General features: G+C 34.6%; 2 protein-coding genes and 1 long non-coding RNA gene across 5 annotated transcripts; 2 read left to right on the top strand and 1 right to left on the bottom strand.

Annotated features, from left to right (window-relative positions):
• Nucleotides 1-3,062: 3,062 nt before the first annotated feature.
• On the bottom strand, nt 3,063-8,231 carry LOC149788647 (uncharacterized). Its single transcript, XR_016424188.1, has 2 exons — nt 7,015-8,231; nt 3,063-3,400 (listed from the first exon to the last, which is right to left on the bottom strand). It is a non-coding gene; the product is annotated as an uncharacterized LOC149788647 (long non-coding RNA).
• Nucleotides 6,650-15,027, top strand: LOC149788646 (uncharacterized). 3 transcript variants are annotated; one of them, XR_016424187.1, is made up of 4 exons: nt 6,650-6,932; nt 8,278-8,579; nt 11,180-14,593; nt 14,689-15,027. XR_016424187.1 is itself a non-coding variant. In XM_089974734.1 (3 exons), exons 1-3 carry the CDS (start codon nt 6,896-6,898, stop codon nt 11,267-11,269), a joined length of 429 nt encoding a protein of 142 aa, XP_089830860.1. In that variant the 5' UTR covers nt 6,650-6,895; the 3' UTR covers nt 11,270-15,027. The 3 variants fall into 3 exon arrangements, 1 of the variants encoding a protein (XP_089830860.1); XR_016424186.1 differs by having other exon boundaries at nt 14,651-15,027; XM_089974734.1 differs by having other exon boundaries at nt 11,180-15,027.
• A 4,225-nt stretch (nt 15,028-19,252) lies between these two features.
• LOC149788645 (uncharacterized) lies at nt 19,253-24,893 on the top strand. The gene is made up of 3 exons (XM_089975741.1): nt 19,253-19,487; nt 21,989-22,365; nt 22,966-24,893. Exons 1-3 carry the CDS (start codon nt 19,457-19,459, stop codon nt 23,041-23,043), a joined length of 486 nt encoding a protein of 161 aa, XP_089831867.1. The 5' UTR covers nt 19,253-19,456; the 3' UTR covers nt 23,044-24,893.
• Nucleotides 24,894-25,219: the final 326 nt, after the last annotated feature.

Here is a 25,219-nt window from a genome sequence, read left to right as displayed (position 1 = left end):
CTATTATATATATATATATATATATATATATATATATATATATATATATATATATATATATAGCCATTCTATCACCAAGCTTTGGAAAATATTTCACCAAGTCATCCACATTCATATAGTTGATAACTGTAAGATCCAGCTGGAACAAGAAATAAAAGGGAATGGCAATAAGAAGAAAATTAGTAAGAACAGGAGATTGTATGGTACAGAAAATAAGGATCAAACAGTCAAAGGAAGGAAACTAGATATGTAGACATACTCGGACACATAACAATTTCCCCTCTTCTACAATTTTTTTCTATTCAATTGTGTAAGTATAAATCTCTGGCAGAATGCAAGCATGTATAAACATATCTAACCTATCATTAAATAAACTCTATATATGTTTCCTCTAATATGATGATGATTACTCTTGCATCTTTGATTTTAAAAATCTTCTAAAATTAACAAAGATCAACATTAAAGTAGAGCGTGAGTTTGATAAGAAGAGAAGTTGTGTGTATTGTGTAGCAGATTCATCTGCCTCATTTTCTACAATCAGCAATAAGCTACCGTGAACACGGCAATATTCCCCTCCCCCCTCAATCCTGCTGCCAAATGGCTGAATGTGAACTTGGTGTCAAATCCCAAAGTTTAAGTTAACAAATGTCAATCATTGTGAATGATTATATAAAACCTAGTCAACATTATTCTTACGAACACAACCAACAGCAACCAAGCGATAGGCCTATTGGGTTATATGAATAATGTCGCAATGTCTCCTGTTGCAGTTTGCACTGAAATACCTTTACCTGCTCCATTTTTTCAAATGTATCATAGCATCATACGCCCCATAAAAATTCACTTACCTCTGGCTCCATCTTCGATAGCTTGATGAAATTAATCAGTTGTTGTTGTTGTTGTTGTAGGGTTTAACGCCAGTTTTCAGCACACGATATACTGTGCATGGCGGCCAGTATTAATGGTGGATGAAGAACCCGGAAAAACCATGGGAAGAACCACCGACCCACGAGAAGCTAATGGCAGGCTGTCTCACATACCCACACTGGCTGAATCCTAGACTCGAACCCTCGCAGACAGAGAAATTAATTAGAACCGGAAGCCTAGTTAAGCTAGAGTATATGTGCACGAATCAGATTTGGTAGCAATACCGGATATGTGTATGTAAATAGTACACTGTATCAAGAGAACACTAAATATTAATGTGGGCCGAGGAGCTGTATGCAGTTATGTCCAGCGATCATTTTAGTTTTTTCATTGTTGATTGACCTATGTCCACCTACCCACCCTCCCTCAGTTGCGAAGTTTGCTTGACCTGGGCAGTTGCCCTGCCACTGATTCACTCATTTTCAACAAAAAATATTTAGGCGAAAGTTAAATTCATTTGAATACATTAAAAAACAGAGCAATAATCTTGGCATTTCATTAACGACTGTAAAATAAAAAGTCCATACTCACCTACAGACCCAGAGAATTTGACAGCGATAGAAAAAAACCTCTTCGGGTTGAATGGAAGGAAAGGATTGTCTAGATCACAAAAGTATTGCGTTTATTCGTATTTCAATGAGTACATAATGTGATATGATCGTAAGGGGTGTTTATGCCTCTCATCAGTTTCAAGAACAACACAAACCTGAAACACCTGATTGAGAAACATATTTATATTTTTAATTAGTAAACAATAACAGTTAAAAACGTCATACCATAGCCTTTAGTTAAGAAATTTGCCATGGGATACTTTTTTTAAGCTGTCCCCTGGACCTTAACGCAACGAAGAAACGAAATGATTTCAAGGGAAATAAGTCAACAGGAATTGAATCGATCAAAGCAGGGAGACAATCAGTGAAGAAAATATAAACTTTCATAATTTTATATTCGTGTTCAAATTACACACAAACACCAAGTACGGGTCCTACAACTTTATGTCAAATAACGCTAAAATCATCACAAAAACCAAAACTAGTATTGCTTACCTTAAAAAGCCCATCTATATAAAAATGTTGATTATCACTTGTTTGTTCTCGGTTCATGCAAAATTGAGATTATCGCAAAATATGCAATTGTTATAATTTTTAATTTATTCTTTTAGGATATGAAATTAAGTTGATGTGGAGTCCCAGAATTGTGATATTTTCTATATTGTATTTACCATTGATATGTCCAAAAAGATTTTTGATATATTGGCAAGATTACCAAATTATTTTCTTTATCATGAATAAGCTTCAAGATTCACTACCCAATCTGGATCGATCGATCTCGATCTCAATATTTTACACGTAAATACAAAATGATTACAGTCTCGCAAGGTTATGACCTAGCTGAGTGAGCTCTCCGAGGTTTATTTGCACTTTCGTTTCTGTCCATTATAGGAGTTTTTATGGCGTATCGAAGAACGCCGAAGCTTACTGGATGATATAGGCAAGCCCTGTTTATTTAACCTCAAATCAAGGTGTGCGTTATTTTCGCAATCCTTATCTTATATGAGAATATACTTTGGCTCACTTCGTTGTCGCCACAAACACAGCTTAACACTTTTCCCTCCACCCTATTTTTGAAACTGTGTGTTTATTTACAAATGAAATTATCTGCCTTCCTGGTGGAATTTTACACCAGCGCGCGAGGCAAAAAAAAAGCTCATATAGGGAGACCTAAAGGTAAGGTAAATGATATGTAAATATTAGACAGGTAGGTCTTATCAGAAACGAGCCCAAACACAACTGTAACAACTTATGCCTACCCGACACTTGAATTAATTATCCAATTGTAAGACCCATTATTTCCTTTGATACTGTGTCGGTTGAAGGCCGATACAAACATTGACTTATCAATTTGAGATCTATAATTGCGGTATTCGACTGAGCTGATTAGTATCACCCATCTGGGTATAATATGGGGAAATACGATGCAAGGACTCTCTCTCTCTCTCTCTCTTTCTCTCTCTCTCTCTCTCTCTCTCTCTGTCTCTCTCTGTCTCTCTCTCTCTCTCTCTGCATTTTCTTCTCTATACCTGATGCAATTTTTCCATTGCTAAAATGAGCAATAATATCAACATGACACAGGGCACAATTATAAAGAGATTTATACAAGTATATCAGCTATTGCAGAAAGCATGCCACAAGTTAATGGTAACAATAACGTTACAAAAAACTCACAAATTCACTAACTGTCAGGTTCTCATTCAGAAAAATGTAACCTCATCCTCCAAAGTTTATGTCAAACGTCTTACAGCTATCTCAAAACCTGTGATATTTGTTCCCGCTTACTGTTGTAGACACGATAAGATAGTGTCATATATCATATACATGGATGGGTGTGAATCGTAGCAAGATAAGAAAACTGCCGGCTATTAAGCAGATCCGTGCAAGAGAACAAATCGCATACTTCGTTGAGCTACCACAATCTGAAACAAAATAAACAGATTTGGGAATTATCAGTATAATACAAAAACATATGTGGAGGAATGTGGACGAAAGTGAAAAAAGAAGTGCGCTAACTTCACATATATACATTACAATTATTGGTTATTTTGCGTATATGTGCTAATAACTGCCATCTTTACTGCCCCGCATAACATTCAGAGAGAGAGAGAGAGAGAGAGAGAGAGAGAGAGAGTTAAACGATTAAGTAAACACAACACCCACACACTAAAATACAACAGAATAATTTATAAGTTTCAACACCAGTTACATATTTTCACTGGATCCACAAATACTAATTTTTGTAATGAGTTGTCATAGCACCTTCCCAGTTCCGGTTTGTTTGTGAGATACTGATAAACTTGGGACCCTATCCGATCATCTTTTGGAATTTTATTTTTAACATAAATTCGACTTTTGTGGATCGCTTATATATGTAATGGATTCCTCAAATACATGAGCGAGAGAGAAACCAATTATTTTGTCTCCCTACTGAACCCACTTTACTGAAATTATAAATGCTGTTGATTGATAAGTGATAGCGTGTGTAACAGGAGATCTTACAATGTCGGGTACTTGAGTGATATGCGTGGAGCTGTAAATATTGTGACGAGGCCCTTTTACCATATGCATCCGTTTGTTTGACTGGTTCCCATCCAAAAGTGAATGTGTTTGTTGTTCTTGTTGTTGTTGGGTTAAACGCCATTTTTTAGCACACGATAGGCTATACATGGTGGCCAGTATTAATGGTAGAGGAAGAACGCGGGAAAACTCCTAAAGAACCACCGACCCACGAGAAGTTACTGGCAAGCTTTCTCACATAGACTCGAACCGGCGTACACAGAGGTGAGATAGCAGTGATCCGTAACGGAGAGCGCTTTAGACCACTCGGCCAATCGGGGCCCCGTGATTGTTTTTTCGCTTGGAACACGTCTAACTTGAATCATCTCGTCTCTCGTTTTCGTCAGGCTCGTTCGTGGTCATGTCTTATAAATAATGCTTCGGATTTACAATTGATTTAACAGAATAAAGATTGTGAAATCAGAGTGAGAGAAATGAGAAGCTATACTTAGTAGAGATTATGTGCTCAACAAGATGGCAGAAGAACATCAGCGTATGTCTTTATATTATAATCACTTATGTCAGTAAACAAGACACTTATATGGTTGAACAATACCTGGTCGTAATAGCCACAATTGGTCGTCGGAGGGGAGGGGGTCAAAATAGTCCCCTTTTTCTTTCGTGATTAAACAATGATTTGATCCTGGTCAGGGCATTCCACTCTTATGTAAGACGTTGCAGGAGCATTGTTGGTAGCGAAATTAACATCCATGGTATTTATCTTCGGCACTGTGACCACCGGAAGTCCGGCATGTTTTTATTTTAATTGTTTTTCGACACGGGCACCAGTCTATCTTGAATTAGAGGTAACCCAAATATGGTGATTTAAGATTTTCGTATGACCAAGTTAAGCGATACTGACGTTTATACGTTTTCAATGTCATCTTATTATAGAAAAATTTTCGCTACCTGAAACAGGGTATATTTCCTGAGAATGATCTTGTGAACAAGGGTTTCTTTTCCGCTGAATATTTATTTCCAAGACTAATTGTGACAATCCTCCTGCAACCCTTGACAAAACAGCGGAACTTCACGAAATCTTGAGAGTGGGTATGGTAACACTATATATTTCAACTGATCGTCATCGATTCATGAGTCACTATTATCGAACATCTTCGACATCAACTCAGTTAGAATTCATACGTACCGATATAATTACGCAGTCATTTTCTGTTGCAGAGGTTAAATCTGTCTTTGAGCATTAACATCTATGTTCTTTTGTCTCTAGATCCGTGTTCATATTATGATATAAAATAAATGTGTGCAGATTTTTATGCTTAGCAAATATTTCCCACCATAGAGTAAAATATCATAGTTGCCCCAAAATGGTTTAAATTGTTTAAAATGCAACTTTTCTATTATATCTAGTGTGATGAAGAGTTGCAACAGCCCTGTTTATTATGGTAGGAATTTTCAACATATCGGTCCGCTCGAGCACGAAAACATACAGATCAGATTCATGCCGTAGTAAATGAAGATCTGCAAATATCCCAAAATGAGCTTAAGATTGTTGATTAGTTTCTTTTCTTTTCTTTTTTTTTTTTTTTTTTTGTTTTTGTTGAGGTTTTTTTAAACATTACTTTTATTATGAGGTTATTTGTCTTCAGTAACGTTATTTTTCGTTTTATTGGATCATTCCCGTACAGAAACGAGTTAGAGAATGGATGGAAAGAAAAGAACATTTTACTCAGAATGTTTTTTATGTAACTCATTACTCATTTTCAATAACAGTATATGGTTGGTTTTCATTCAATACAGAAGAAAAACGCACGGATCAACACACACACACACACACACACACACACATATATATATATATATATATATATATATATATATATATATATATATATATATATATATATATATATATATATATATATATATATGTATGTATATATATATATATATATATATATATATATATATATATAGAACATTTAACTCTCTTTCTGTGACCCGGCTGCCAAACAAGAGGTCATGAGTTCGAAACTCGCGGCGGCATCCCCAATATACTTTGTACTTTTACATTTTTTTTATTGTAATGTTCAAAGTTACATTTAAATTCTCTCATCCCATTTTTTATTTTTTAGTTTCTTTTATTCCCGTCCTTTGGACGGGCAATTAACCTAATATATATAAATGGCTTTTTATTGGCTTCATTATATTGTATTATTGGGTTGTGATATTTGTCTTCACATCACGTGAGCAATATCTATATTTGACGGTTTAAGAAAAGAATGTATTGATCGAAACAAAAGCCCGTAATTGTTTATGGCATTCATGTACTGACCGAACAATGCCTCAGCATGGTCATATATTGTTACTCTTATCGTCATCTCCGTCGCCATTACCGTTGTGTTTGCGTGTGTATGTGTGTTTGTCTGAATCCCTTTCAGTTGTTGTTTATGTTGGAGTTTGGGAATCCTCGTTTAACACTATGACAATGCTGTAAACACAAAAAACGGACTTTAATAGTTCATAGTCCCTTTTCAATGTTATTTCTCTCTCTTTTAGTAGCATACCACATCTATTTTAGTAGCATACCACAGGAGTCGTACAAGCGTATTAATACTGTACCTTCAAGGCAAGCAGGGCGAACCTTAATTACAATAGAATATGTTAGATTTAAACAAGGTAGCCATTCTATTTGAGAACAGTAAACGTGTACTACAGACTAAATCAACAAAGCTTGGACTAAATTTCAGTGTAAGATAAGAATTAGATATACAGGAGAAATTTAATGATTAACACGTTTGTAATTTGTTAAAACTGTGTATTTGAACCGACGTTTAGTTCCATTGTTTATAAGGATGTACGAAGATAATTCAGACAAGATGCGAGTGTAACCACCTGAAATGTCAGGCAACAACAAGCGTACCACAGTTGTCACAGGTGCTCTCTCTCTCTCTCTCTCTCTCTCTCTCTCACACACACACACACACACACACACACACGTAGACAAATGAAAATATACCTGAAAAAGACAAAACAGATGTATCCATCTGATGGCGACCCCGTTCTAAGTCATGATCTGGTAGTCTGTGTTCAGATGTTTCGCCCATACATGAGGCTGTGAGACGAAAGAATTCGAGAAAGTATGTATAGTTGTTTGCCTCTATCCATCTCCCCTTCTCTTTCATATAAAGGGGAACATTCAGTTTAATTCCGTTATATCATTCCGTCATTTCGTCTGTCCGACATTTCTTCCGTCCGCCCATCCCATGGTCGTTTCCGTACAACAGCTTCTTCATTAATATTAAATCCGAGATAAATAGGGCATGGCACATGATTTCGACGAAATCTTAGATGGGGTCATTGGTCAATATCCCATCTCACCATGTTACGGATTTATAGCGTCTGACCATCGGACCGATCCTTTTTTGTTATGGACAATAACTATATTATTTAATTCGAGCACAATTTGTCGTGCAGTTAAAATCGACGGCCAAATTTGAACATCAAAATGCTGCATCGTTTAGGAGAGAATGTTTGTCATACCGGCCCATCCTTGTTTGTGCACATTCTCTCACTTAGTTGTTTGTATTTCAGCTAAATATTGTTTAGGTAAAGTGGCATAGACAATGCGAACAGAAGGACGGTAGAAATAAATTCATGGGATGTATTTGCAAATTGTTGTCTTTTATTCTGTGGTAAATGCTTCTTTTTTGTGCTAGTTATTCTTTTTCCTTCGCATATTTCACTTATATTTGCTGGACACCCCCTTCCCCGCCAAGTAGTTATGACCTTACCTTTGGACAAGTCTTACTACTTTGTGCATTGTATACTAGTAAAATTGAAAACACTAATACTTTGGTATAATTTTAGCTTGTGTATCTCTACATTCATGTACATATTCAAATTAAGTAATACTCGAAAGATATGCGTTATATTTTAGAGTTTTCTCTCTGCTTTCAATGTTGTGCTCTGTCTTCTCTATAGAGATCATCGGTTCAACTTATCGAACCTTCTTGATATAAAAATGATATCAAACTCTACATGCCATAATATAACCTAATAAGGATTCTATATGTCATTCAAATTCAGCGCATTTTGTGGGGATAGCAAATATAAATTCATGCTGACATTTTCTAAACTCTATCAGTAACTGCAGTTTTAAAAGGATGTCATTTTAAAATCTGAGCTTGAGTTTAATTGTTTCGCTCATGCGGTTGTGTAACGAAGGGGTCAAGCATTTTGTAAGTTCCTGTGAATGGTTACCTTTCTTTGTACTTTTCAGGGGGCATGGGCTTGACCGGCAACCGTTCTCTCCTTGACTCACGAAATGGTCTCTATAAGTACAAACCATACAAGCCGACGAATATCGACTTCAAGCATAAGGAATATAAGCCTACCCAATTTAAGCCGACATACACGGACCCTTTGAAGAGAAAGGTCGAACCATATGAGTACAAACCTTACACTTCGAAAACCGGATATAATAAACTCTTCGAATACAAACTTCCAGATACGGATCCCATAGCGTATAAAGTAAATGAGCAAAGGAAACCAGCACCGAAACTGAAGAAGATAATTAACCAGGTAAACACAAGTATGTTAATCATCACGAATATCAATAAGGTTAATGTCATGTTCAGCCGTGTATTAGCATTGTCTTTATCGATAGTTAAATGAAAATAAACTATAAAATGTTTGGTTCCATGAACGGATTCAGTGCATAAATGTCCATTATTTAGTGTATGAATGAAGATTTTAGTGAACCAGACTAATCGTATGGTTTACGTGTGATTTCAGATTTCAATAACACTGTATTTCCAACTTATATATTACACACTAATTATTGCTATGCTCCAAATGTTGACTTGCATTTTCTGATGTTGTCTAGATTGCGTCAACATCATGCGTGCAGCATTTTATCTTCCAAATTTGGTTTGTTGTTGCAAATACACCTCTTAGTCACCATATATACGTGTAATATGCACACAACTTTGCAATAATATTTGTTTTGGGATGATTTTCTGTTGTGGCAATTCGTTAGAAAAGTGGTCCAATATATATTGTACATCAAAACAATCGGTGGCATAACTGACTGTACTAGTAAAATGACATTGGACAAATGACACCCAAACTGAGGCATGCAAGCAACGATGTATAATATAAGAACTAAAAGAATAAGACGCTCGAGTTAAATACTGATATACTACGGACGGTTTGCTTTCTACAAGTTTATTTAAAAGCTGACTTGCAAGTGATATTTCGCATTCTTTGTGTTTATTTAAAGACTGACATTTTACATTTAGTTAATCTAAACTACGCTGACATACCAATGATATTTTTTAATCTCAACTCTGACATACCAATGATATTTTTAATCTCAACTCTGACATAACCAATGACAATGTGAATCTCAACTCCTTTGACATACCAATGACATTTAAATCTCAACTCTGACATATCCAATTATATTTTTAATCTCAATCTGACATATCAATGGCATTTTTAATCTTAACTCTGACATACCAATGAGTTTTAATCTCAACTCTGACATACCAGTCAGTTTTAATCTCAACTCTGACATACCAATCAGTTTTAATCTCAACTCTGACATACCAATGACATTTTTAATCCCAACTCTGACATACCAATCAGTTTTAATCTCAACTCTGACATGTCAATCAGTTTTAATCTCAACTCTGACATACCAATCAGTTTTAATCTCAACACTGACATACCAATGACATTTATAATATCAACTCTGACATACCAATGACATTTTTAATCTCAACTCTGACATACCAATGAGTTTTGATCTCAACTCTGACATACCAATCAGTTTTAATCTCAACTCTGACATACCAATGACATTTTTAATCCCAACTCTGACATACCAAATAGTTTTAATCTCAACTCTGACATATCAATCAGTTTTAATCTCAACTCTGACATACCAATCAGTTTTAATCTCAACACTGACATACCAATGACATTTATAATATCAACTCTGACATACCAATGACATTTTTAATCTCAACTCTGACATACCAATGAGTTTTAATCTCAACTCTGACATACCAGTCAGTTTTAATCTCAACTCTGACATACCAATCAGTTTTAATCTCAACTCTGACATACCAATGACATTTTTAATCCCAACTCTGACATACCAATCAGTTTTAATCTCAACTCTGACATACCAGTCAGTTTTAATCTCAACACTGACATACCAATGACATTTATAATATCAACTCTGACATACCAATGACATTTATAATATCAACTCTGACATACCAATGACATTTTTAATCTCAATTCTGACATATCCAATGATATTTTTAATCTCAATTCTGACATATCAATGACATTTTTAATCTCAACTTTGACATACCAATCAGTTTTAATCTCAACTCTGACATACCAGTGACATTTTCAATATCAACTCTGACATATCAATGACATTTTTAGTCTCAACTCAGACATACCAATGACATTTTAATATCAGCTCTGATATATCCAATGATATTTGTATTCTCATCTCCTCTGACATATCAATGACATTTTTAATCTCAATTTTATCATACCAATCACAGTTCCAATCTCACCTCTGACAAACCAATGACATTTTGCTGTTTTTATCTGATTCAAAGACAGACACAACACTGGCATTTTGTTTAGCTTATGCTTGTTTATAGATTGGAGTGACACCATATTCGCCTTTATTTAAAGCCTGACTTTACGCTGCCGTTTTGCTTTGTTTGCGTTTGTTTAAGACTAACGTAACACCAATATTTTGCCTTGCTTAAATTTACATAAAAACATGGGTAAAACGGATATTTGCCTTGCGTGCGTTTATCTATAAACACTGAAATTTGCTTAGAAAACCTCGGCTATTATATAGTCAAAGTGAATAATCTTTTGAGAGATGTATTGATTATTAGGAGCAGTAACTTCCTGCTTTATATTATTAGTGGAATTGCTAACTGCATTGATTATTTGCAATTGCCATTTGTGCAGTGTTCATCACTGTGTGTTATCATTCAAATCGCATAAATTGATGCACGCTGTTAGAAGGTATACGACTCAGAAAGATAATGAAATACGTGTAGGTACCACCAACCTCTTAGAAAGGGCATGCACATCATTGACAAATTGAAACTGACATTCCTGTGTTCTTTCTTTTTCAGAAAATTGTTTATCCAAACCAATATGGGAATCCGCTCAAATCCATTTCCAGAATGATTGCACTTGTACCACACAAAAATTCTGACTGGTGATTTGCTGAATTATTGGTCGTTTCAAGGTGTTGGGAATTACCGTGACTCATTCCATTTGAAGAGATCTTGTGAAGACAAAGTGTGGTGGTTCTTATACGATAGAGTTAAACTGATTATTATTTAACTATATCACAAGAGAATAATTGTGTATTTTACACCTGTCAATATATATCTTTGTTGTTCTTTTTATTTCTTACTGAAACACACATCGTAGGCTAAAAACATTAAGGTGTTGAAAAACAAACCCACGAATTTATGCTCATGACATCAGTATTTTCTTTCCTGGACTTCCTGTACCCAAACCATATTGTATATTAGGTACTTTGTAACCAAGGATTTCCCGTACCCTAACCATACTGTATATTAATTACATTCAAACAAAGACGATATCCCCCTCCAAACAATTCGTACGAAATACAATTTACGCAACAAAAAAATCCTATCCACGACAATTATAACCAAAGACATTTTGTATCCAATATATTTTGTACCTGGGACATTTTGTACCAGTGACGTCTTTTACTTCTGACCTTTTGTACCTGAGACAGCTTTTACCAGTTACATTTTGTACCAGAGACATTATGCGACCAAGATGCTTCCTACCCATGACATTTCGAACCCAAGACATTTCGTACAAAAGTACCACTTAGTCAAGACATTTCTTACATTACTGTAAACATCAGATGACATGGGAGGCTGTAGTTATTGACGTGGAGCAGCACTGTATTTCAAATTTGCTTTGATCAGGGTAACTGTGTATATGCTTACTGATGTACAGGTAGCTATAACAGCGATCGTTAAACTTTCTCTTTCAATAATCATTTAAGTATTTCAATTAACGATGATTCTCATTGCCGTTGTTACCGATTTCTCAATACATGGTAAAAAGGAAGTCTGTGTCAGATGTCAAACTATTGGAGCTCTACTACCTTCAACCCTTACCAACCTTTTTCTCACGGTAGCTTTGTGTTCAGACACTGGCTCCTATAATACAGCCTTTCAGTCCTTAATCGGTCTCTTATACTATAGTCATTTGTTTGGAATCTCTCTCTCTATCTGAGTAGTTTTCTTACTTTTTCCTTCGTCATACGTTGTAACATCGATGTTGCATAGATGATATCCTTCGTTTGGTTATCTCTATAGCGTTTACATCGTATATTATGTATCTTTACTGACCTTTATTGGATAGTATTTTTACTGCACGATGAAATGGTAAAGTTCGAACTATTTCTTCACATTGGCCAACGGTAGTGTCGGTTTCTTTTACCTGTTGTTCAAGCAACACATTCGTATTAATGGCTTGAATCTCAATGAGCTTAGAGACTTGTACAGTTGCTTGTCTAATCTCAGTGAGCTTAGATACTTGTACAGTTGCTTTTCTTTGTAAAACATTTCCGTTCTAATGGCTAATTTTGTTGTATATATGGAACAAGAGACATCAAGAGTAATTTTGCTTTGTTTTACCGAGTCTGGCATTTTCGGATATTAATTTAAAGTGTGGCCTTCTGTAGTGCTTGGTTTTAACACAGTAATGATGAATCCTTTCATGGAAATCGGATCGACATTACCAACATGTTGTACGCAATACAGTGTTCTGCTTGAGATTACTATTTCGTTTTTCATTGTTTTTATGTGATGTCCAATCGTTTATATTTGTTCCTTGAGCTAGTCAGTAAAATGACGTGAAGCTTTCTTTGTTATATATTTCAATATATATTGGAATATCTCAGTAGGAGAAAAATGATATCACAACAGTTTTGATATTACTTTTGGAATACTTGTTTCCCATTTAAGAAATACATTTGCTCCTTTGTATTGTTTCAGATATGTATTTCTATAATTATGCAAACTGCATTTGTCATCTTTCTGTCTCTGTCTTGAAACTAGGATGACCAGATCTTAAAACGTATCAAGACTGTAGACCCTCTTATATATATATATTTATTTAATCAAAATGGAGGCACCATACAATATGCTCAAAAGTGAATTTCAAATAACAAAATGTATTCTTCAATTATTGAGTTATTTTAGTTTTTTCAACATGAATCCTGCCAAATGTTAGTAATAGTCATGCAGTGTGTTATACCTTTAACACTCGTGACACAGTGCAACATTTTTAGGAAAAATTTTTGGTTAAATATAGTGACAAGGAAATGGTGTAAGTAACCATTCTGACTCTTAGCAAAAAATTAAAGATGGCTGAAAACGATCGGAGAATCGGGCATTTATTAGTGTTGATTTGCACCCGAAATTGGGAAATATGGGGGCCGCGTTTGCTATCAAACTAGACTCAAAGCTTGCCAAGTCCAAAATGTCACTCTTGAATGCAGATATGAACAAAATAAAAATAAAAAAACTTCACGCAAGCATAATCCCAACGATTCGTATATTTTGTGTAAAAGTGTTATTCTCTGAAATAAGGCGGATGTGAACAATATGTGATGTTTGTTGTGCACCTTCATGCCACGAATGTTTACCGTATAGAAAAGCGCAAGCAATGTGTCCACGAAAATGAACCGTTTTCGCCTTAAAAATGCATAATAAATATAATTTGCTGCAGATGTTTAGAATATTGCGGTTTTTTTTTGTGGAAACGATTTGTATTGTTTCTCTTTACGATACATCCTTTCCTACTGCACTGGTGAAATATTAGCCTATATCTACTCAAGAAACGAAGACATCCTCCACTTTTTGGAAACAGTTTCAGAAGAGAATAACACGTGGTACGATTTGACTGAATTGAATTGCCATGTTAACAATATCATCAACAAGAACATGCTCTGTATATGCTATACCATGAACTTAAACACTTACCACCACCTGTTATAATTTGTTTTGTTTATTTTATAGTAAATGTGTTTACATTCTTGATGATGCTTTTATATTTATATATACTCAATATCCGTATTCAATGACCAAAGATAGCAACCTTGTAGAATTCAACTTTCATGTTTTCTTTTACATGCAACTTGTTCTATTTCTGCTTAAATGATTTTCATGTATCAAGCTTTTGGCCAGTGAACACAGTCTCACTGCTATTCAAGATTAGACAAATGTTTAAATGACTTTCATGAATCTAGCTTTTGACCAGTGAACACAGTCTCACTGCTTGTCAAGATAAGACAAATGTTTAAATGACTCATATATCTAGCTTTTGACCAATGAACACAGTCTCACTGCTAGTCAAGATAAGACCAAGTAAATGTTAAAAAAGACATGAATGATAAAGTAGTCATGAAATGATAAGTACGATATCAAATGATAAACAAGGCATGAAATGATGAAGGCAAGAAATGATTAAAAAGGCATGAAATGATAAACAAGGCAAGAAATGATTAAAAAGTCAAGAAATGATTAAAAAGGCATGAAATGATAAACAAGGCAAGAAATGATTAAAAAGGCATGAAATGATAAACAAGGCAAGAAATGATTAAAAAGGCATGAAATGATAAACATGGGAGAAAAAAAAACTGATATGATTATTGCTTTTTCATCGTGATTATAAAAGCATATGTTTTGCAAATTATGAAATTTGTTATTTTTATTGTTAAGATATCTTTATCTGTGTACGTATTCTTATGTTCATTGTAGTTATCTATGTTGTCATGGCTCCATTACCTCGAGTATTCTTTATGACCAGAATTGCATTCATTTCATTGCTGGTTGGACTGATGTGTACATTTCACTTTCTATCATTTTTTATACATATATATTTGTATCAAAGGTTTTTATTTATTTAATAAAAGTTTCAAATTATACTTTCGTTCTTGTAAATTATATTGCACGAAGGTTTAGATACTAATATCTTTATAAACGAATTAAAGGTGGAAAATTAAGAATGCAGCGAAGTTTGCAAAGAACTTGAAAATCTACCTCACCAAAACGAAAGATTCAGGTAGAGATGATTTCTACTTTTAGATGAAATATAATATTGCAACTGAGAGTACAGCTGACACACGTTGAATGGGCTGTGAAAGAAATGACTTCCATTGTAAACTACCCACCCTACTATATAGAACAGAGTCTGCTGCTGTGTGATATGATATTTTTCAAACTAGCTTAAAATAATAATTTCAATCAAACTAGCTTAAAATAATAATTCCAATAAGTAAATTAGAAAACTTAAACCTTCATGATTCTGTTACAATTCAGACATGGAAATTAACAATGTCAAAGATGGAATAACTACAACGAAGTAAGAATAAATTTCAAGGGATGGGGTTATGTCAGATTTTTTTTTAAATCTCAGAAAAGCCATGACACAATCTCGAATAGAATATGAGCAATGCGCTATAGCTATGCTTGTCGAGTGCCTGAATTGTAATCAAAGGGTCTTGGTTTTACACCAGACCATGGCCACCCTAGGTTGGCTGCCTCTGTACATCCTTGTGAAAGTCACTTAGCTCCCACTTCCTCGGCATTAGTCAATAATAAGTTAAAGATGCCTACAAAGCCACAAAAAATGAAAAGAATATAAAACAAAACGATTAATTAATGACTGTTTTAACATCAACTACTTAATAAAATAATTTAATTAAACATTAAGGTGATTAGTAATAGTTCAATGAAGAATAGAAATTGTTCACCAAGCTAAACAATGAAAACGTGTAGGTGAGCACAGCCGAGATAAATATGAATGCATCTTGATAAAATATATGGAAAAAAATCTACGTGTATTCCACTAGAGATTTGCGTTAGACGATTAAAACAACATATTACATTGCGCGAGTACGCTGCATTCATCGGTTGAATAACCAAAACTAATACAAACACCTACTGTATCGTGCTATTGTCGTTGTACAATATAGTATTGACAAATTTGACAAGAGATAAAACGAATGATGGAGATGCTTAATGATTTGGAACAAAGGCTTGCAACATACATATATTAATTTAATTTAATTTAAAACTGAAACAGATAAGAGATGTTTGCATTTGGTGGTAAAATACAATAGACAATACATGCATGAATAAACTGATCTGAACATTGACATAGCAAAAAAAATGGTTTTCCATCATGTACTATAAAGGACGAGTCAAAATAGAAACTTGATTGCAATATAAGTGATTGTTAACAAGCACAAGTTTAAAATGTCTTAATGACTTGTATAGTCTGCAAATTTTGGGGTATCCAGATTGTATTAATTATGGGTGAATATATCATTTGCAATAATTGTAGTAATATCAGAGGTTCTTGATATTTTAATATTTAAATCTTTACCCAGGTAATTAATTGATTATCACTTAAGGATTGAATTATGTTTCTGAAGTACGCAGGTAATTAATTAACACTTAGGGATTTAATTACGTTACTGATGTATCCAGGTAATTAATTGACACTTAGGCATTTAATTCTGTTTCTGAAGTTATGCTGAATACAATTTGCCTACTTCTTAGGCCATCGTTCTGACGAGCTAAATGGTTAGAGCGTCCGCCTTGGATGCGGGAGGTCGCGGGTTCCAACCCCTGTCGAGCCATACCAAAGACTTATGAAAATGGCGCTCAGCAATTAGAGGTCAGTGTTTGGAGTGGTTGGCCTGAAAACAGGATATTATGACTGGATGGGACTGTCACAGAATTGTAACCGAGTGGGATTTTGGACGAAATGAACAAGCCAAACACAATGCAAGACAGATGGAAATTTATGAATGAGTTGATAATGATAAATATATGTAAAAATACAATTGAAAATAAACAAAACAAATATCGAATAAAATGAAGTGTAGATCCAAGAACCCTCATGGACTGCACTTACCCCTTAAACAGTATGTTGTTCAACAAGAACAAAATTATAAAGATTCAAAATAGTCTTTGAAACAACTTAAGATTCAAAATGGTCTTATCATGACTAAGATTCACGATAATGCTATCACAACAGACAGCGTTGTTCTGGAAGCTCCAGATGACTCCATTAAACTTTAGACGGCTTCGTACAGCTTCGGACCGCTCTAGTTATATTCACTATAACATTTCATATACATTCACGGCTACAGACACGGTCAGCTCCCATAATAGTCAGCTACTATAACAGTCAGCTACGGACACAGTCAGAATCATCTTCCAATACAGAAACAGCTTCCAACACAGACACAGCTACTGCCAACACAGACACAGCTGCCAACACAGACACAGCTGCCAACACAGACACACAGACGCAGCTACAGATTCACATACGCAGACGCACAGACGCAGCTATAATAAAACCAAATGGGACATAATAGTTTATGCATAATTTCTATATATATGATATTACTTTTAAAAATCTGCGTTGTAATAAACATTATTACGCGATAACACAGTACAAACCGAATAAGCTTCGCCTATCAAATAAATAGAATGCAAATTTAACACTTACCCCTACGGCTGGAGAATAAAGGAGATTGTATACTCCTTGACGTGATCCAAAAAATGACCAGTGTGGTTTTTCGTGATTCGTTTTACTTAAATCCATAGGAGAGTGAGTACAAGTCGGGGTAGAATACCCGTGCACCTCATGTTAGTCATGATACCTGACACAAGTAATCTGTGGCTAGGTACATGTAATACAGTCGCTTACCTGGAAAAACACATTCACCCTATATAACGTTGTACGCATGTACAACGAGAAATAGTCTAATTGTTTCAGACAAAACCAAGTTATTTCTTTGCCTAATTCTGTGACAGGAACATGATGCTACATGTCTGTTGCAGGATGCCACAGTGTTAAACATCACTATAAACTGCCACATTGTAGCCATATGACTGAAAAAGTGTTACAGCTTTGTTACAAATCCAAATCACACACACACACACACACACACACACACACACACACACACTTATGTATTAGGCATACTTCTTAATTACCTCAACATTTAGCAAGCCCGACTCGAGTATTGATCAATAATTTCCCATATATAATGCCTAAAAGAGAACAGTATTTCAATACCTGGACTGAAAACAAAGGAGATATTCTGCTAGAATGTACAACAAAAGCTAGAAGAATATTCACTTGTTTTCGTCCTCATAGACACAACTAAACATCCGCTGCAGCAATGATGAGTGGAGAAGCAAAAGAAAACTGTCTGGCGTGATGAGATCAAGATGGATCTGAAGAAATAACGAACGAACATAACAAATCTCTGGACAAACTGAAGAGTTATACCAAAGGACCAGATTACTTGAGGGAAAGAGAGACAGCAAGGTTTGGTAACCCAGGACTACATCAACCAGGAGAATGTTTTTACTCACTGTGTATCTTCGAGCTGCTACCATATACAAACCTAGACGACACAGTGAATTTACAATCCAGGTCAAGAACAGGTAAAGTATATATATATATATATATATATATATATATATATATATATATATATATATATATATATATATATATATATATATATATATATATATACTTCTCATGAAAATGTTATATATATATATATATATATATATATATATATATATATATATATATATATATATATATATATAATTTCTGATCAACAGGTAACAACATGTAAAATATATATACTTTTATCGAACAGGTAAAATACGCAGACATAAATTCTAATTTTTTCCATTGTAGGAAATCTTTCTATATCTGCACGTTAAATATACAAAGTGAATTTAAAATATTGCTTAATAATGTTGTCCATTATAACCAAAGACGTTCATGCTGAGGTATCCGCTAAGCGGGTTATATTGTAACCGTGGGCGCCAGCATATAATGACAGAAGCCATGCTTTCACCTCTCAAGATGTTTTGGCCTATATCTGTAAAAATTAATAGCTGACCACTACATGTTGGACCCCTTAGCCACTCACCTCCTGAAAAACATTAAGCGTGCTCCCTTTATTGTAATTGAATATCCCATATTACTCATATAGTTATCACATTCATTGGTTAAATATGGAATCCCCTAATAATGTTTTGTTGATTAATGTAATTCAGTAACAGAAACACGACTCTCTATAATCAGTAGTGCGAAGACTGGTTCAAGTGTCACGTTCTCTTTCTATGTACAAGAATAATCGAATTGCACTTATGTTTACTTAACTAGCAACGAGGAAAACACACTTTCAGTGTGTTTGTTTTAGAGAACCGTTACACGATATTTATAATGGAACTCATTTAGAATGTTTGTGAATAATACGTTTTGTGCTAGTATTCTTCAACTTTTGAGGAGGTGTGGTAAAAAGAAATATGCCGACAGGGAGTAAAACAGCTGTAGCAGGTAAACGAAATCTCTCTCTCTCTCTCACACACACACACACACACACTCTTGCATAGCCAGAGGTACACGTGTGTATCATAAAGTGTTGCCTACTTGTTTTCAGATCATTTTATGTTTTTCTTTTTTATTAAATGGGTATTTACTTCTCCAGACTTTCTGTATGTTTTCACAAACATGAGCGAAGAAATAAGTAGAATTATCTGTGAATGAAGCTTCTTTAAATTCAAATATAATTCTTAAGAGGTTATTACATTTCACTAAAGAAGTATAAAAGAGTACAAACACGGATTAAATGAAACATTTGAATATTAAACCTTTATTATCTGGCACATATATATATATATATATATATATATATATATATATATATATATAACGTCACCTTCTTCATCCAGCATGTGTGATAAAATTGAACAAAAAATGGATTTCTGTGACTCTATGTTTTATTAGAAGAATGTTGCGTGCATTTCTAAGTGATTTTCGCAACAGTCGGTTCAAAATACATTCGCTTCATTTTACAATATATATATATATATATATATATATATATATATATATATATATATATATATATATATATATATGTGTGTGTGTGTGTGTGTGTGTGTGTGTGTGTGTGATTTTATTTAAAATACATTTTACTCATGAATAATATAGAATAAATTTTTTAAAAAAACTTTAATGCATATGGCTGTAAATAAATTTAAGAACGAAATGTATGAGCTAGCATCTGGTCCCAGGCAATTCGGTCAAAATCTTTTACTGTAAAAAGGCAGACTGCGATAAAAACTAAAAGAAAAATTTATTAACTCTAGAATAGAAAGTCGTGTTGCTTGTTCTATTTGTTGATATGTTTCACTTAAACAAAATTTGATTCACAGAGTCTATTATTATCGTTATATCTTGAACTAAATGTTGAAATCCAAAATGGCCGCCATTGCTGTTATTCTGCCAACCGTTTCCAAATTCCCTCTACTGTCCACCTACCCATCTAAGTGGAGATAATTTAATACTTAGATTATTGCAAAGACGTATTTTGCTTTGCTTGTTGTGTCAACGAATTAAACGCACTAATCTTTTACTATCTAAACTATTGATGCAATTTCTATCCTTTGACCATATTCATAGCATAGGAAATGTGCTGCCTTTTGTAAGCCATAGCTTAGGAGATGTGTTGTCTTGTGTAAGTGAATCTAAAAGAGCATTGATACTTTTGACTCTTAGCGGTAGGATGGTCTTACCAACTTCGTAAATGTTAATAAACACATCGTGAGTAATTGTTTTCCTTAGACCTGACGCGTGTTAATAAGTACTGTTCATGGGACGTTTCCGATTACTGACGTTGATATAATCGCCATCATGATGTTATACTGCCTCAAATTTAAAATGTGATGAGACTGTTTTTAAATTCTTGAACTAATATAAGCAACCAATTGACGAGAACGCTTTTCCTCAAAACTTAAAACGTTTTGCATCCAGATAAAAAAGCGAAGCGCTTGTACCCATGTATTAATGAAGTAGGAGAGACTTAATTGTAATGTGTTAAACTGAAGAACAAAACCCAAGGTTCTACAGATATCACTGAAATGTGTATGGAGATATGAATCAACATTCAGACTGGTATATTTACAAGTTTCCTAAGAAGTCACAGACAGTAAATCTATATCGTATTTATCGTTAGGATAATCGTTCATTATAGGGAGTGCTCAGTATTTAGTGCAGAGCGCTAGGGTAGTGGGAGAGGGCGGGGTAGCGAGGAGAGCAAGTGTAATGGGTGGGGTGGGGTAGGAGACGGCGAAATTATGGTGACGGTCTACAGTTTCGTATTTTGTATAGGGTTAGAATTTTAAAGAAAATAATTTCCCCGGGTTTCCTCAATGGTTATAACGGCTTAGGTATTATTCAGATAACCTTTAATTCCCTTCTATTTTTACATGTTATATATTTGGTAATTCATTCATTGCACTTTCATGAGCTGGTCCTGACCAGTCTTATAAAATTGATTTTCCCTATTTTAATAGAGCTAAGGAAAGTGTACTTTACACTAATTCATTCTGATTTTGTTAGCACAAGGGAGCAGTCATTTTAGTCAGCAGTGTGCTTAGATTTTGTACAATTTCCAAAGAAATGTTAGCCACATTACCTCAAAGTAACATAGAGGTATGCCAACATTCTCTCCACTGTGCGTGTTTTAAATGCAAACAACTTGACCTGACATACGTCGCTCTCTCAAAAGTACATACTAACTGGTGAACGCCCCCTTTGGTATTATTTTCTGTGTGAATATAGAAAGATTGTAGTCATTACAAATATGTCATATGCGGTAAATGTATACACTCGTTGCTACTGCGTGATAGTTTGAATAATATCTTTTGAGAGAAAATCCGTTTCATCGCCAACTGATATGCAACAAGTCCTTCCGTCATATCACCAAATACTGCTATCACATCAGCAAATATTGACTTGTCCCTAATTATTCTCTCTTTACTTCACTCTTACAGGCCGTGGTAGGACGCGTGACAGTGCATCTATACTAGACCCTCGAAATGGAATGTACACGTGCAAACCATACCATCCTCAACTATATGACTTCAAATACAGAGAGTATAAATATAAACCCTACAACCCAGTGTACGAGGACCCACTAAGGAAGAAGATAGAAGTTATCCAACCATATAGATCATATGTACCACAAGTGAGCTACAAGAGATCCTCGGATTATCAGCTACCCAAACAGGATGATCCTTCATTTAGAAAAGAAGAACCGACTATTCGGGAAAGCTACAAGGAGACATCCCCTAAACAGTCACAACCACTACGCAAACCACCTGTGGTAGTTACAAAAAATAACATCTATTATAAAGCGACGGAGTCAAAGGTGCGTTTTCTTCGTCGTCGTCATATCTTAATAATAATAATAATAATAATAATAATAATAAGGAGAAGGATATGAGAAAGAAGATGAACAAAAATGGTTTTAATAGTGATGCTGCTACTGCTGATATTAGTTATCGTGATTACAATCGTTGCCATGGCAATGGATGTACATCGTTCTAAACCAAAATATATTACCTGTGTGCTGTTGAACACATAACCTAATACAGATCTGTCCTGGAGATATGAATGCGTATGCAAACTTAACAAAAACTAAATGATGCTATATTTTTAATTATATCTAATCTGACCTTATATCTTCCTCCAAGACATACGAAGGGAGGAAAGCAAATGTGCCTTCCGTATTGCACAAGTCTAAACATGGAAAAGTAAGCAATCAAATTTAGCAATATGAAAAATAAAGTAATGTAAATTAGGACGGACAAACATACAGGCTTACAAAAAAAAGTATCACAAAATATGTTACCTTTCATAATTCTTATTCTACTTACCATACTAATTTACTGGGGAATTGACACAGTAGAGAACACCAGATTTCTTGTCATAATGTGCATTTCAACTAAAATTATGACTTATATTTCAGGGATTCCGATACCAGCCCTTCTCTTCCAAAACGTCTGTGTTCCAGTATTATCGTTTCATACCGCCAGTTGACTGGTGAGGTAATCTTAAGAAAAGATACACACGAATGTGTTTATATTGGGAGATGAATAGTGAGACTGGGTTTCATATTACACTATTGGACGTGTCGAAGGTTAGGCCCTAGCTCTCCCAAAACTTGCGGGTGCCAGTCGATGTTTCAAATGGCGGGTGACCATTGACACTGCTTCCCTTCACGGAGTCTTTTGATTTGTGTCGTAGAAATTATACTGTAAGATCCTTCATTTTATAAATTGATATGTGAATATTCTGGGTTAGATTTTAAGTCTAATTATAAATCAGTGTAGTGCAATAATTAAACTAAAGAAGATGTACATATTTACAATGTCCTAGATTAAGTTTACTGTACAATAAAACAGACTTAGCAACGTTGATTGACAAAAAATTTCGAATGTTGGTTAAGTGAATATTATGGTAAAGACAAGGAAACAAATCGGTCTTTGATTGTTCCCTAATTGGAAAAATTCGCTTTTCAAACGTGCGATCACTTATACCAGTGAATATTCAATTGTAAGTTAGTATTCCAGTTTTAAAATGCTAAATTGATCACATGAATTAGAGAGAAATTCATTGATCATTTGACAGCATTGTATTGGTTCATCACTTCGCATAATCTTAGATGAAATAAATCTTCGCAGGGGAACAACTTGGAATATTCCCCGTATTAAGACTAGTCTGTATTCGCCGGACTGGGTTTTATTGGGGGTGGTGGGTGGTGGTGGTGTTCACTTATTGTCTTGCATTTAACACGCTTTTGCAGGCAGCGCATGATATGCTTGCTATACACGCGTAAATTTCCCCAATATGTCTTTTATTGTATATTATTTTTAAAATTAAATTTAGATTAGATTTTGTTCTAGGGTTTTTACACTGCCATAACTAGTGTAACGGCTGTTTTACCCTGGCTGGTCTCTAAGAGTTATTTGCGTAAGTGATCCGTGCCAGGTATCAGTATTGTCCAGTGATTGTTATTGTTTTGTGCTATATTATTTTTTATGATACCCCTCGTGTTTTTGTTTGGACTGGTTGGTAAAGATCAAATTTATTTTGAGATATTATTTAATTATATTATATTTAAGTTTGTGGAAGCAGTTTAGTGTTTTGTATAGGAAAGGTATTAAGTAGATGTAAATGTTCTGTATAAAGAGAAACAAGAAACTACTTCAAAGAGTTCATATTATGGTCCACTGGAATTGCGCCCTGATTGAGCTAGTCAAACTGTTCATGCTATCCCACGTGTTGCAGTTTTTTTGTCAATGGTAATAGTTAAGTACATGTAAGTCTTAGTTCAATAGATTCAAGGTACATTAATTGATAATAAATACGGTAAAATCAAAACAACATTTTTTAGGAGTAATTTCGAGATAGTATAATTCGTGCAATTTTTAAAGCAATATTTTAGTATGAAATAAGTAAGTAAAAAAATAATGTTTCGAGTATTGTGTATTTGTTTATATTTGCATGTTTTTGATTAGTATAGAAGTAATACAAAATTCTGGCAAGTTGCCTGTTTGCGTTATCCATACGTTTCGTATTCCGTAATCATTTGTAGTCCATAAACCATCCATTTCGTTATCAAACGAATTTGTAGTCCATTTTGAAGTAATTCAATGTTTGTAGTCCGTTTTGAGTTTATCCATAAATTCCAGTCTAAGTGTAGTCTTAAATATGGAGTCCGTATTCGCTCCGTGTTCTTTTCTTTTGAAAATTTTGGTGATCCACTTTTTAAGTCCGTAGAACTATTGTACAATATACATAAATTACCATCGGGTATGATTGTACACAAACAAACGAAACTCGTGTACATGTATTTAATAAATAAATGGATTTATACAATTCCGTGACAGTTATTGCCTGACTTGTATTCCCTTTCTGACAAAACTTGCATATACATTTGCTCTCTCTCTCTCTCTCTCTCTCTCTCTGTACATACATAAATTTACATACAGACATGGAACCACATGTTTATAATTATCGGGTTGAGTCCTATCGACCATAAGCTACATTACTACAGGACTGTTAACTTACAATGCCGGTAACAATGACAGGTGTGACGTTCCGAATGGCCGAGTGGTTTAAAGAGCTCACCATTACGGATCACTGCCATCTCACCTGTCAGGGTGGGTTCGAGTCACGGGTTTAGCCAGTGTGTACGTGAGAAAGCTTGCCAGTTGCTT

The sequence above is a fragment of the Sinohyriopsis cumingii genome, chromosome 11, assembly GCF_028554795.1.
Source record: "Sinohyriopsis cumingii isolate HCF-2022 chromosome 11, ASM2855479v2, whole genome shotgun sequence".
NCBI classification, from domain to species: domain Eukaryota; kingdom Metazoa; phylum Mollusca; class Bivalvia; order Unionida; family Unionidae; genus Sinohyriopsis; species Sinohyriopsis cumingii.
The sequence above is the reverse complement of the archived record's forward strand: the minus strand, read 5'-3'. Positions and strand labels throughout refer to the sequence as shown.

Bases quoted from the DNA above. Each gene is read 5' to 3' on its own strand.
- LOC149788646 (XM_089974734.1), top strand. From the start codon at position 6,896: ATGTCAGGCAACAACAAGCGTACCACAGTTGTCACAG. The intron at 6,933-8,277 runs GTGCTCTCTCTC...TGTACTTTTCAG, and splicing joins GCGTACCACAGTTGTCACAG to GGGGCATGGGCTTGACCGGC. The intron at 8,580-11,179 runs GTAAACACAAGT...TTTCTTTTTCAG, and splicing joins TGAAGAAGATAATTAACCAG to AAAATTGTTTATCCAAACCA.
- LOC149788645 (XM_089975741.1), top strand. From the start codon at position 19,457: ATGCCGACAGGGAGTAAAACAGCTGTAGCAG. The intron at 19,488-21,988 runs GTAAACGAAATC...TCACTCTTACAG, and splicing joins GAGTAAAACAGCTGTAGCAG to GCCGTGGTAGGACGCGTGAC. The intron at 22,366-22,965 runs GTGCGTTTTCTT...CTTATATTTCAG, and splicing joins ATAAAGCGACGGAGTCAAAG to GGATTCCGATACCAGCCCTT.